Consider the following 15,083-nt stretch of genomic DNA (forward strand, 5'->3'; position numbering starts at 1 on the left):
AGCACAAGTCCATGGGGCCAGATGCGTTGCATCCGAGAGTGGTAAAGGAGTTGGCGGATGTGATTGCAGAGCCATTGGCCATTATCTTTGAAAACTCATGGCGATCGGGGGAGGTCCCGGATGACTGGGAAAAGGCTAATGTAGTGCCCATCTTTAAAAAAGGGAAGAAGGAGGATCCTGGGAACTACAGGCCAGTCTGCCTCATCTCGTTCCCTGGAAAAATCATGGAGCAGGTCCTCAAGGAATCAATTCTGAAGCACTTCGAGGAGAGGAAAGTGATCAGGAACAGTCAGCATGGATTCACCAAGGGCAAGTCATGCCTGACTAATCTAATTGCCTTCTATGACTAGATAACTGGCTCTGTGGATGAGGGGAAAGCAGTGGACGTGTTGTTCCTTGACTTTAGCAAAGCTTTTGACACGGTCTCCCACAGTATTCTTGCCAGCAAGTTAAAGAAGTATGGGCTGGATGAATGGACTGTAAGGTGGATAGAAAGCTGGCTAGATTGTCGGGCTCAACGAGTAGTGATCAATGGCTCCATGTCTAGCTGGCAGCCGGTATCAAGTGGAGTCCCCAAGGGTCGGTTCTGGGGCCGGTTTTGTTCAATATCTTCATTAATGATCTGGAGGATGGTGTGGATTGCACCCTCAGCAAGTTTGCAGAAGACACTAAACTGGGAGGAGAGGTAGATACGCTGGAGGGTAGGGATAGGATACAGAGGGCCCTAGACAAATTGGAGGATTGGGCCAAAAGAAATCTGATGAGGTTCAACAAGGACAAGTGCAGAGTCCTGCACTTAGGACGGAAGAATCCCACACACCACTACAGACTAGGGACCCAATGGCTCGGCAGCAGTTCTGCAGAAAAGGACCTAGGGGTTACAGTGGATGAGAAGCTGGATATGAGTCAACAGTGTGCCCTTGTTGCCAAAGAGGCCAATGGCATTTTGGGATGTATAAGTAGGGGCATTGCCAGCAGATCGAGGAACATGATCATTCCCCTCTATTTGACACTAGTGAGGCCTCATCTGGAGTACTGTGTCCAGTTTTGGGCCCCTCACTACAAGAAGGATGTGGACAAATTGGAAAGTGTCCAGCGGAGGGCAACAAAAATGATTAGGGGACTGGAACATATGACTTATGAGGAGAGGCTGAGGGGACTGGGATTGTTTAATCTGCAGAAGAGAAGAATGAGGGGGGATTTGATAGCTACTTTCAACTACCTGAAAGGGGGTTCCAAAGAGGATGGCTCTAGACTGTTCTCAATGGTAGCAGATGACAGAACGAGGAGTAATAGTCTCAAGTTGCAGTGGGGGAGGTTTAGGTTAGATATTAGGAAAAACTTTTTCACTAGGAGGGTGGTGAAACACTGGAATGGATTACCTAGCAAGGTGGTGGAATCTCCTTCCTTAGAAGTTTTTAAGGTCAGGCTTGACAAAGCCCTGGCTGGGATGATTTAGTTAGGGATGGTCCTGCTTTGAGCAGGGGGTTGGACTAGATGACCTCCTGAGGTCCCTTCCAACCCTGATATTCTATGATTTTATGTCATTCATATTTCAGTTTGAAGATTTCAGAGACAACTTCAGGAAAAAAGGGGTGTAATGAAGGCTGGACATTACTTTTCGGGGCAGTGCACTTATATTTGGGTTTTGCACATGTTTTTGTGCTGATTTAGTTACACTGGTTAAAATTCAATGTAGAGAGAGCCTCGATTCATCAGATCTAGCAGAAAAAGACATGATAAGAACCAATGGCTGGAAGTTGAAGCCAGACAAATTCACATTGTAGATAAGGTACCATTTTTTAAGTGACTGTGATTAACAATTAAAACAAATTACCAAGGGAAGTGGTGGCTTCTCTATCTCCTGATGTCTTCAACTCAAGACTGGATGCCTTTCAAAAGTGATGCTTTAGCCAAACGCAAGTTGTATGTTAGGCAAACAAATTGGGCTCAACTGGGGCAACTGGGTGATATTTAATGGCTCCGATATACAGGAGGTCAGACTAGATGTTCTAATGCTCTCATAGGCCTTAAACTCTATGAATATGAATCTGTGAATGTAGGCTATGGCCCTAATCCTACACCATAGAAGCCAATGGGAGATTGCCATTTGACTTCACTGGGAGCAGGACCAAGCCCCGTCTGTGCTTATTTTTATTAGCCATTCATTTGAATCTGCAGCTTCTTCATTAAGTTTTATGAAGAGCTCTCCATCACTTGAAGAATCCTCACATTCTCCCCAGGCATCCTTCTACTTTTTCTGGGCTGGTTTACAAAGAGGTTGGACTCATTACACTCAGGGTGACCAGATAGTAAGTGTGAAAAATCGGGACGGGGGTGGGGAGTAATTGGCACCTATATAAGAAAAAGCCCCAAATAACAGGACTGTCCCTATAAAATCGGGACATCTGGTCACCCTACCCTCTCCACGTTTTCCTGAATGCTGGACAGTTTCTGTGTTTCTGCCAGCTGCCAAGTCAATGACATCGCTATTTGTCTGACATTTTCTTTCCTTTGCCTCTTTATTTTCTGTAAACTTTTTTCCTTACTTGTTTAACTGCCGTGTGTTCAGTCGTAATTGGTGACTCTATTTGCAAATTTGCATTTGTGTTTGTTCAGCTGCTGGCCATATGAATATTGCCTTTGCAACTGTCAGAACTATGATCCTGAGTGTGTCTTTCACGTTCCTGTGTTATTGTTGCAGCCCAATACTGGATCTTTAATGAGAGACACTCTTTTAATATTCTAAATTTCCAGATCTGTGCCAAGCAAATGTGCATATCCATAAGAGGGACAGACACAAATTTGTTGCAGTAAACCAGTAAGATTGCATTTCACTGTTGGTTCTGTACTAGTAATGTGAATAATCCCCACTCTGTGGTTCAGAGTCATCCTCATCCTCACACTCCAGTTCCCCTCTAGATAAATAACGCTGGTTATTTAAAACATTTCACATGGCAATTTATTATACTTTTCCTAGAACAAATTTGCACTGATCTGCTAAATGTGCTCTGACAAAGGAAGTGGCCATTCATAAATATATTACAGTGGTCAGTGGCTAAACAGTCTCCAGATCTGTCTGCCAAACCAGTCAGCCCATCAGAACTGTATTCCTTGGTACCCGCATTAGTTCAACCCATTTTCTGAGGCCAACTGGCTTTTTAACCATAAAGACCGAGGGCTTATATTTTGCTAAATGTGGGAAGAACAGACTCGTGCTCAGTGGCAATGGAAGGAATTTGTGTTTAGTCTCATACCACTGAATTTAGGTTTAAGACATTCAAAAAAAAATTTGGAAACTGAATGAGAGAAGAAATAGAAAAGGAGATGAGGAAGACGGGAAACTTTCCTGTTTGCTGTAAGTTAAAATCTTCTTAAAATATAGATTCTCCACACAAGGCTCTATCAATATTTATCTGTTTCCATTAATTAATACAGTTGTAGATTGTTCTGTAAGTGTGTAAAGAGGTATTTGAGAGCTAAGCTTTATCCTTAATAGAGCAATGTCAATATAAAAGTGAGTTAAAAAAATCTTTACCTAGGTTACTAGTAATTAGTTACATTGTTAAAATTGGAAGAGTATTATAAATCTAACTTACTTTTCATTCTCTATTGCTTTGCACTTTCCTCTGACCTGAATGCTTGAGTTTAACTGGTCAATTTTGCTTTCTGTTTATGTTCAGTCTCAGTTTCCGGTTCTTATGCAGCAGTATGAGGTTATTGTGTTTGGGTTGCAAATATTGCAGGGGAATGATACAGGTAACACAACACATTTTAATTACAAGTAAAACATCTGTTTGCAAACAAAAATCTTTACTAAAAAAAATTAAAAAGTTAAGGCAAAAATGTTTCATCGGTGTCCAGCTAACACCTAAAGTCAGAATTGCATGTTCTGTATAAAATTCTTTCTCTTGAAAAAACTCAGATGTTAGAATGTTTGAAAACGAATAGTGAAAAAGATCCAGCCTTCTGAGGGTTGAGGCGTAAGGGCCTAGAAAGAAGGGGAAAGACACTTAACATTACCAAGCCAGTTTCATGAATGTTATGGTTGCCCCAGTCCTTACATACAGCCTCTCTCCTTTTGTCAGTGCAAATTGTGAATCTCTGTCATTGCAACTCCAAGGGCCTGAAAAGTGCTGAATTTTACAGTGCAGATCCACCATGCTTTTTAAACAAAGTAGCAAGGGTTAAAAGGCATGCTGGGAACTGCTGCTGGTTTTACTGCTAGCCCTATGCAGTCTTTGAGAAGCCAACACAATCCAGGGCTCTGGGGTGTCTCCTTTTAAAGGGACAGCACTGTAAATAGAGGCTCTCCTTTTTAGAGATGTCTACTCCCCCACCTTGATGCATTCACAGTCCAGAACTGGTGACCTTACATGTCACTGCCATAGGGAAGCAGTTGTCATGTCACAGTCACCAGACTGACTGAGCTGGAGGAGAGAGTCTGATTAGATAAGAGCAAGAGCTTCTGTTTAGATGCCCAGCTATCTGGATAATCAACAGCGAGAGTAAAGGAAATAACCCTGGTAAAAGCCGCACAACCTCTAAATGGGATTTGGATGCAATGTGGCATTCTGAAAAAATTCCTGTGCATCTTTTTAAACTCTATTCCGGTGTTGCCTTGAAGATAACCTGGATTAAAGCAATGGAAAACCACACAGGTCATAGGCTACCCTAAATCCTGTCCTTTTTTTATGAAAACAGGCCTTTAAACTTCCTCCCCTTTTTTCATGTGTTGCAAACCCTGATAATCTTGTCTTGGGACAGCCTGTTTAGAAATCTGAAATGTCCAAGTTCAGATGGAGAATGCAAGATACCCTTTGGCTGCATCTGCTGGCAGGAATTTCCTCCAGCTTCAGCTTCTTGTAGAAAGGAGCAAGGGGAAAATGTCCTCACTTTTCAGTGTTACAGGCGCACACTTTGTTTGTTTGTTTGTTTATCGTTTAGGATGACAGTGTCTGCTTTGCGGGAAACATCCCACGCGAGATACTTTGGCTCCTCTAAAGAAAATACGGACTGTGGACACAAGTGAATGGGCGGCCAGATTACTTCATTCGTTTTACTGTTGCTTTTCAGGGAGACACACGATATAATCTAGTAGTGGGAACAAGAGGCTAAGAGCCAGGACATTGTGGGTTATATTGATGGCTCCCCCATTGACTAGCTGTGCTACCTAGGGCAAATCATTTGCAGACTTTTATTCCCATATGTGCCTGGGTAAATCTCCACCATAGCTCTTAGTGACTCAGTTTTCCCATCTGTAAAATGTGGATAAAGGTTCTCCTCTACCTCACAAGGGTGTTGCAAGACATAATGATTGTGTGTAATGTGTCTTTAGAGCTTTGGATGACGTGCCATAGAGGGGCAAAGCATGTCTCTTCGGACAGAGCAGATAATGACTCCCTCTTTTTTCACTAGAAAGTAAACAGCTGAGCAGTAACAGGGGTCATGTCAGGAAGGAGCAGAAGCCCACACGCCACGTTCTTCTATAACTTGACACTCTTCTGTTCCTCCCCTGGCCCTCACAGGAACCTGGTAATGTTCAGCGAATGTTGCTGGGCAAGCATGCCAGCATATGAAGGCCAAAAATAGGTGCATTTGGTGAGAAAATGCTATTGAAATCCATAGAAGTGGGAGGGCATTTTGTAGGGCACAGGGTGAAAACAGGGCTTTGCTGAAAAGTAAAGCCTGAATAGGGAGAGTTGGCAGCCGAGTGTTGGATTTTATATTTGTTAGTTTTCTTTTCTAATTTTGTCTCTTGATGCTCAGTTTTAGCAACTCCTGTTACATTTCAAAAAACTTTCTACCTGAACGAGAGCAGGTAGAACTCAGAAATGGAACTCCTTTGAAACTGAGGGCTCCAAGTCGGTGGAACAGTGTGGGTACAACCAAAATTTCTTTTGTCATAAACTTATGGAAAAAAGTTTTCCTGAGATCTCTTCCTTGCTTGGCTTCTATCCAAAGAGACATTTTTATTTCTGAGGTTGGGAGAAGCCAACCCTTCAGATCTTTGGTCTAGAAGGGACTGCTAAACTAACATAGCAACAAGCTGGAATCCTTCAAAGGGGACCAAAGCAATTAGACATTCAGTGGGGCTTGACCACCTAACTCTCTTGAAAATCCAACCCAGCGTGTTGGGGGAAGGTCAGAGACGTGTCAGGTTTTGTACTGTCTTGGATAGCGATATAACATCTCTCCTGTTTTGTTGGGAAGGCACACAGAGCTCTTACCTATAAAAGGGGGAAGACTTTCTAGTAAGACATGAGACACAAAAACTATCTGAGACTAGGTGGCGTAGTCTGCCAGGTCAATGGTGAAATACAGACCCAGCTGGCAGAGATCGGACACACTGGGCGCAACAATATGTAAGATTTCTAGGGTGTTGTAAAGCCAACTTTGTTAGTGAAGCCTAGGGTTAGCTATCTGTCTGGGGTACTTACATGGCCTCCATTACCGCAGTATCTAATTGCCTCGATCTTTAAAGTATTTATCCTCCCAACACCTCCGTGAGGTAGGGAAGTGCTATTAACCCCATTTTAGAGATGGGGGGGGCCTGTAGCACAGAGAGGGTAAGTGACTTGCCAAGGTTGCATGGCATGTCTGTGACAAAGTAGGAACTTGAACCCAGCCTCCCAAGGCCAAGGCTAGGACTCTAACCACTGGACCATCCTTCCTCCTGTAACAACACTTTCTGCAGCATTTGTCTAGTTGGTTTTTCTTTTACGTTCCTTTTGATTTCATACTTTTTCTCTCTATTTCTATAACCTGCCAATAAAACCTATTTGTATTTAAGACCAAAAGAATTGCTAGGCTTGGAGACTTGTTTGGGACAGTCACAGGCAGGTGCCAGAGAGCAAGTGAGAGCAGCTGACTCTAACCAGGAAGGAAAGACAAATGGGAGAGGAGGGGGAATAGTGGTGTGAGAACAGGGTCAAGGGCACACAAGAGATTGCTAACTCTGTCTAGCTCCCTGCAGCATAGCTCCAGGGAAAGGACTAGCATGGGAACGGGAATTATGTGAAAGACACTTGGTGGTGATCATCCAGGGGTCTATGGAAGTTGTGTTGGGTGCCCAGCAGGGCTTGGAGATGTATTGATCAGCATGAGAGTGCTCTGTGGGCTTGGGTAACGCGAACATGTTTGGACGGTTATTGTTTGGGATTGTCCAGTTGCAGGAAATTGCTCTCTTCGTCAGTAACGATCACGGAAATACTCAGTGCCACAAATTACATCATTGGAAAGCCCTTGTTCAGGAAGCTGTTGTGGCTAGTTTGTTGCTGTCCTGGTGCAGATGAATGTAGGAGAAGGTGAGGGGCTTGAGCATGCTGACCTGTGTGTTTGTGTTTGCAGGAGACAACAGAGGCCTCCTGGAGGAAACAAATCGCAGCAGCAGCACACGGATCATCAGCAAGGTACTGCCAAACACAACAGGGAACACCAGAAACTCTACCAGGGAGGCCAAGCCCCTCACTCCTCAGGGAGGCCAGCTCACCATGGCTACAGCCAAAACCGGCGATGGTACCACAACCAGAAGCACTCGCCCAACGACAAGGAAACGCACAGAAATGCCAAAGAGACTGAGAATTTGAAAATCGAGGACGCCTCCGTCTGCACAGTGCACATCCCCCTGGAGATGCACCGGAGCACGGAGGTCGTGGAGAGACAGTCTCAGCAGTACATTCAGGAACCAGAAACCAAGCGGAGAGACAGTGTTCATGAGCGCATCGGGGAAAGGCCAAAGGTCAATTTGCTCCAATCTTCCAAAGACAGACTGCGAAGGAGACTAAAAGAAAAGGTACTATTCCCGTGGGGAGTTGAATTTCCCTTTATTAAAAGCTCAAATGTTAATCATTTCACACACCTACATGGGGCCTTGTTCCTGAGCACAGCCAAATTTATCGTCTCATCTCCTAAAGTCAACATTTCTTCTGGTGGGTGGCTGGGTTTTGTGGTTCTTCGTCAGGCCTTTTACTGAGACGCTGCTGAGTCTCTCTGTCTAACTGAGCCTGACCTGTTGTTTGGTGTTCATGTTAAGACCGAGTTTTCAAAGGAGGAATTGTGAACTCCCCCCTGCAGAAAACACCGCATGAAGATGAGGGTTTATGAGCCCAAATCAGGAGCATGTGCATTTCCCAGCCTTTTGCAAATGCCAGTTGAGTCTCTGGAGTGTTCTAAAATGTGGCTATGTGTCTCCTCCTGTATCTAGATACTGAGTGCAGAATTCAGACTTTGAACACTGGATACATAGATTTAGCCACTTAAACCTGATATCCATTTATCTAGATAGATTGATAATATATGAAAAGCACCCTTATCCTTCCCCCTTCTCTTGAACAACTCAACAATAACAAAACTTGTGTGTGCAAGTGATGGATGAGAAATCCTTTTTGGAAACAAAGTTTCAAATTTCTAAGGGTTTAATAACTTAATAGTTATGCTTTAAGCTTTAATAGTTTAATAGCTAATTTAATCCGTCCGCATGTACCCTGGAGAATGCAGGATTTTTGTTGTGAGTGTATTTGTGCATATTGCAAAAATCCACACAAATGATTTTTCAGCAAAAATATCCAAATGTGTAGTAAAAAATAAAATGCAGATATGCAGAGCACATCTAGTACATGAAATGAAACCACCAGGAACATAAACAGCTCTGTTGTGTGTTTGCGTGCACACCCATTTGAATATGTCTGTGTATCTGTATGTATGCAGTGTGAAGTAGACCATTTTAATTCTTAACATTCTCCTGTAAAATATAGATGATATGCAAACTGTTTTAAAATACTCACTTGCAAGTTTCTTTCCTGAGACCTAATGTAGAGTTTGATCTTGCAAATTCTCACTCACCTAAACAGTCCTTACTCGTGTGAGCAATTTCACTGACTTCTGTGGGACTATTTACATGAGAAGAGACGGTCTGAAGGATCAAACCCATAGTCATAGCTTCTAGGAGCGTGGGGTCATGTGAGAGCAATACTCCAGGTAAACACCAAGTTATGTGTATGCCCCATGTCCAGCACTGAGCTTACACAGCTGGCCTACTGACAGCTCCACCCATCAGGTTTCAAGGCCACACCTGGAATTTGCTAAAAGTTTCAGGGGACTTTCATAGAGTGTGACACAATGTTTTATCAGTGGAAAAAAGGGAAGAGAGGACATCAGCTCATAGCAAATGTGAGATGTCCACTGCATGTCTGTCCCTAGCAAAAAGTTTCACAGTGTAATTAAATGTTAAAAGCTGCAATACTGTGAGTGGTAATGTTATTAATTTAAAGGCACAAAAGCCAGGAGATGAAAAAGTTAGAGCTCTTGTAGTAACTGCAATTCGTTCACATTGTGCATATATTGCATGTGATAGTCTTATTATCGCTGAGGTTGTTCAGTGTCTATCCCGATCTAGGTACTTCTGTGTCATTGTAGCCGTATAATCTGAACACCTCACAAATATTAGTGAATTTATTTTCATAAAAGCCCATAAGATAGGAAAGCAGCATTATTCCCATTTTACAGATGGGAAACAGAGACATGGCGCGATCAAGGGACTTGCCCAGGATCACACAGGAAGTGTCTGGATGAATCAGGACTGGATTGAAGATCTGAGTCCCAGCCCAGTGCCTTAAACCATCAGGCTAATGTTCTTCCCACTGACCAGAGTATGTGGGCTGTGAATTTGTAACGTGAGAGGGAGAATGGAGCAACGTCTACTGGGACCAGACTACTACCACTAGGAAAGAAGGGAAAGTGAGAAGAGTGGAAGAGAGAAAGGGAACGGCATAACATGGCTGACTCTTATGTAGCACTTGCCTCACAAAAGCAAAAGAAAAACCTGCATTCCTGGCTACTTAAGCAGAGCTAGCTCCTTATAGCATTCTACTAGTCAGTGACTGAATAATCAAAGTTCCCTGTTGCCTGCAATATGTTGTAGAAATCTCAAGTGCTTTGCTTACTGCTAATCATTGTGAGCTGCTCAGAAAGTTATGGGAGGGCTTGACTAGAATATCCATAGCGCTTTCCACCTTCCAGATACTTTATGAGCATTAAGTAATCCCCACAGCTTCCCTGTTGCAAAGCTAGGTCTCATGCTACGCAAATTGGGAAATAACTATGCTAATGTCTGCATATGCCCAGTGTGACCTTGCATAGGTGGTGAGTTATATGGGCCCGTGGTTCCAGTGCTCCACCAATATTCAGGAATGTGGGCCCGGCTCCAACAATGTTTGGGCTTATATTTTCAGAGCCATCCCATCCATAGGATGGACTGGGGCAACTGCCCCGGGCCCTGCGCTTTGGAGCCGGGTCACTCGCTGCTGCTGGCACCAGGCCCTCTGCTACCCCTCCCAGGTCACCCTGGACCCCACAGCCCCCTGAAGTGCGGGGCCCTGGTCCGTCCTATGGTTGGGACACCTCTGCTTGGACCCGTTCTGGGCACCACCAAAAATTATACAAACCTGGGGCCCATGTGACCTTGGTATTTCCAGGTGCCTGAGCAGAGTCATGCTGAGTCAGTGTGTTCACAGTATCAGTAGCTCTGGTTTTTCTCTGCAGGCAAACTTGGCTGATGGGCCCTTAGTAAATGTCACACCTCTGAGGTACAAAGGTATATCTATCACATGGGGACACTGAGGCACAGAGATGTCATATGACTTGCACAGGAGTCATAGATGGAGTCCCTGTCAGAGCAGGAATTAGGGCTCCCAGACCTCAGACCACTAGAGTGTGCCACTAGAACATGCCTCGTTGTAGATTTGATTGTATGACTCCCATCGCCCCCTACCCCCTGTTTTCTGTGAAAGAACAAGGGCTGATACGTCTGTTTTTTCCTTGTGTAACAGATGCCTTGTCTTTCCCTTTTCACGGGCCAGGACGAAGTGCCGGTGGAGGCGACCAACCCCCAAAAGAACAAAATGGACAAATTAATTGAAATCCTCAACAGCATGAGGAACAACAGCAGTGACGTGGATTCCAAGCTCACCACCTTCATGGAGGAGGCCCAGAACTCCACCAACTCCGAGGAGATGCTGGGCGAGATTGTCAAGACTATTTACCAGAAAGCAGTGACGGACCGCAGCTTCGCCTCCACAGCCGCCAAGCTCTGTGACAAAATGGCGCTCTTCATGGTGGAGGGGACCAAGTTCCGAAGCCTGCTTCTCAACATGCTGCAGGTAATTAGATATTTGCAGCTGCTCCCAGTGTGTTATTACTAGAAAGAAGTCCAGGAATTCTGACCATAGTTGAGCTTTTCCCAAGTTCCATTCTTGCCCAATTAATTATAGAAAAGAAAAGTGTAAGTGAAGAGAGGGCAGTGTTTTTTGTGTTTGTTTATGCAAGTGTTTCATGGTTACGACAGACCAATATAATTTTATAGGCACCATCCGGTTAATATCCATCTCTATCTCTCCTTCTATTTTAAAAGCTCAGTTTAACAAATGCTCATTCCCCAGGCACTGTCCCCACCTAGTTTTAACCCATAAAGCTCTAAAAGGTTTGGATCCTTAGTACGTCAGAGACTACCTCTCTCCTTATGCGATTCTTCAGTGGTTGAGATTATTATTGTTTATTGTTCGTATTACTGTAGCATCTACAATCTTGGACCAATATCAGAGCCCGTATGCTGGGAATGTACATAGACAGTCCTTGACCTGAAGAGCTTGCAGTCTAAATAGACAAAACAGGCCAAAGAGGAGAAAGGAAGGATCTTTATCCCTGTTTACAGACACGGAGATGGAGGCCCAGGGAGATGAAGGCCAAGATCCCCAAAGGGATTTAGGTACCTGAAGACCAGAATGTGCTGCTGCAGTCCACAAAACCCCCCACTCGGCTGCCACCTTGCCCTGTAGGTCCCTAAACTCACTCAGCACCAACGTTTTCACTGTAAAAGTTCCCGAGGCATCTAAGTTTCTACCTGGAGGCAAGTGCACTGCTGGCACAGGCAGGCATCTAGGTGGCCTATTTCACGCCTAAGCCCAGCATGATCATAGAGGCAGGTGCCGATAAGCATTCCCGCACCTATCTCACCTGTGGGGCCTGAATCTGACAGGTGTGCTCAGGGGCCTCCTCCGAAGTTCCTTTGTGGATCCGGGCTGAAGCAACTTGCCCAAGGTCACACAGGAAAGTCTATGGCCCCGCACATCACATGTGGAGGAAGGGAGCTTCTGGGAAATGATGGCAGGGTCTCTCTCACTTCTCAGCTAAGGCGGAGCCAGGCTGATGGGAGGTACATGTGTCTCACCTAAACTGTCTGTCCTCTGTCTACTCCAAGCAAGTGTTTAGTAGCACAGGTATAGTCATGACTGATGTGGCTCTTCCCAGGGAAAGTGGAAGAGGTCACCTTGATTGAAACAAACAGGCATTGACAGCCATAGCATCACTCCGTGAGCTGAGAGGGTGCTGGATGGCAAGAAGGCCCTTAGGGAAAAGGACCAGGTGGATGAGGATTATATGGAAAGCCTCTTGCCACATTAAGGCATTGTCCATACCATGTAACAATGTTGTACCCCAGCCGGTGATGTTATTTTGTATGGGCACAGGCTCCCATTTTGTGTTCTGCAGAGAGGAGAATTTGACGCTTCATTATGTGCAGAAAATGTTTATGGTGGTGATGTGGGAGCGGCCCTCATTTTCATTTTGTTGCTGACGGTGCATGTTACACGCATGTCCTGTCACTGAAATCACATCATTCTTTGCAATGTACTTTCCTTGCCATTCTACTTCCCTTTGCTGCTGTGGCTGGAATTCATCGCTTCATTATACTTTGCGTTGCTTGTCTCCAGTCCTGTGGCTGGCTGTGTGCAGTGCACTGGGTTGAGTCAGGCTTTTGGGCAAACAGCACGTGGCAGTTGTCTGACATTCCTTCTTGTCATGTATCTACCCTTAAGCCAGCTGGCAAAAATGCTGGCACTCTGATTTACATGTAGCAAGCCCCTGACTCCCTCTGCTTTGTGAGAGAAGATTTGGTGCAGCTACAAGCCAAGGAGGGAGAAGATCTTGCTGGAGTACTATTGTGCCGTCCTGCAACGGCCGCTGCCATTACTGTGACGTTGTCAGCTAAAACGACTCCATCCCCCCCAAAAGAATCTGAAATAGCATCCCCACAAAAAGAATGTGAACATGCAGGCGTGAGCCAGTCTCCAGGAACCTGAGGGTATGTCTGCAGAGCAAAGAAAATCCCTTGGCTGCCCCATGTCAGCTGACTCGGGCTCGGGCTACCGGGCTGTTTCATTGCTGTGTAGACTTCCGGGCTTGAGCTGGAGCCCAAACTCTGGGATCCTCCCATCTCACAGGGTCCTAGAGCTCAGACTTCAACCCAAGCCCAGATGTCTACACAGCAATGAAACAGCCACGGACCTGAACCCCGCGAGCCTGAGTCAGCTGGCACAGGCCAGCCGCAGGTGTCTGGTTGCTGGGTAGACATACCCTGAGAGCATTCCTTGCTCAGAAGGCTTTGCAAGTTAGCCTCACTAGCTGATCATTCGTGACACTAGCTGATCATTCACTAACCCTCTGAAAGGGTTTGTGCTTCTGTTTAAAGAAACAGACTCCAGTGAACACTGTCTTATCAACTGCTCCAGTGACCCACAAAAGTCAGTTGATTCCTCGTGGTGACTTTCTCATGAAGACGGGGCAATTATTCACTACATCTGGGATACTTCATGCCAGTTTCTTAAGAAAGGAGATTGTCCAGTTAGGGTGACCTCTTTGTATGGGTTTTTATTGTGTTAATATCGAGTACGTACAGTTCTTTTGAGCATAACAATAATCAGGCATCACCTTCAAACCCCAGACCTTCCCTACTTTGGGAACGCTAATTAAACCCTGCAGTAAGTATTGTCCCCGTTTTTCAGATAGGGCACAGAGAAGTTAAATGACCTGCCCAAGGTTACTCTGACCAACTGGCAGAGCCAGGAATAAAACTGAGGAGTCCTAGCTCCCACTCTTGCTCTTTAACCATTAGAGGATTCTTCCTCTCAAGAAAAGTGACCATCTTCTCTTGATTGTCTGCTGTTAACTCTTCCTTCAGTGCTGTAGCCAGATGCTGAGCTGGTGTAAATGGGTGTAGATCATTGGCTTCAGTGGAACTTCACTGACTGCCTGCTCCAGCATTTTTGAGTGGGGAAGTGTCCTGGAAGATTCCTCCATTTTTTCCATTTACTCCTTGTCCCTTTTTATGGAAAATAATGACTCTGTGGAGCTGAATCTTTTTCTTCATGATTTTGCTGAGTTGGGAGGTTTCCAGTGAGGTCAAAACTTCACACCCCCAAATGCTGTTTACTCGAAAGATCGGTAGAATTCTATCAAATGGCAGGAGATGAGGGGTCCAGGCTCCTGGGTTCTGATCTGCTGCCAGCTCATGGTCTGACCCTGGGCAAGGCACTGTATCTCACTGCACTCCAGTTTCCCAGCTGTGTTGACTTACTGGAGTGAAGTACTTTGAGGTCTATAAAATGGGGATGATAATACTGACTTACCTACCTGCTTGTTTTGTTATGATCCCCAATTAACGCGTGGGTAAAGCACTTTCACATTAGAAGAAGGTGCAATATTAAGTACAAATTAAAAATTTATATTTAATAAATTGCCTGTCCCCTTCAATGTGATGCATCTCCTCCGCTGTGTGTGTCCATTGTATTCTGTATTATGAAATGTCTGTTGTAGTAACATGGTAAACATGAAAGCTAACCTGTAGACCCTGCTGGGTGCAAGAAATCTCAGCTCTTGTTTCCTGCTCGTGCTAACAGATGGGGGAAATCTTGACTATAGTTAACAGGGAAATTCCATTACATAAAGTTTTATGTGATTTTGAGTTTTGCTCTCCAGTGGGTTTACAATGAAAAGAGGGCTTTGCTTTCACAATTCTGGGTCAATGAGAAGGCAGGCATGTATAATGAGAATCGTAGCTAAGGCTGGCTTGTTGATGCACAGATCTCAGAGCGAGGAGGAGTCTGAAAAAATAAGAGAGAGAGAAAGATTTATGTGTAATGTGTCACCTGTAACTTCTATAGCTAGATAAGCTAATGTTAAACTGTATCATTATTTATCACCTTGTATATGTACATGTTCCAGCAACGAGGTCTGTTATACAATGGCCA

General features: G+C 44.7%; 1 protein-coding gene across 1 annotated transcript in view; it reads left to right on the forward strand.

The window, feature by feature from the left end:
• The window catches only part of CTIF (cap binding complex dependent translation initiation factor), a 341,931-nt gene that overhangs the window by 238,937 nt on the left and 87,911 nt on the right, over positions 1 to 15,083 (forward strand). The window contains exons 9-10 of the mRNA XM_077816213.1: positions 7,351 to 7,795; positions 10,830 to 11,159. Of these exons, the coding sequence (XP_077672339.1) occupies positions 7,351 to 7,795; positions 10,830 to 11,159 (775 nt within the window). The remainder of the gene's footprint in view (positions 1 to 7,350; positions 7,796 to 10,829; positions 11,160 to 15,083) is intronic.

The sequence above is a fragment of the Eretmochelys imbricata genome, chromosome 5, assembly GCF_965152235.1.
Source record: "Eretmochelys imbricata isolate rEreImb1 chromosome 5, rEreImb1.hap1, whole genome shotgun sequence".
NCBI lineage: Eukaryota > Metazoa > Chordata > Testudines > Cheloniidae > Eretmochelys > Eretmochelys imbricata.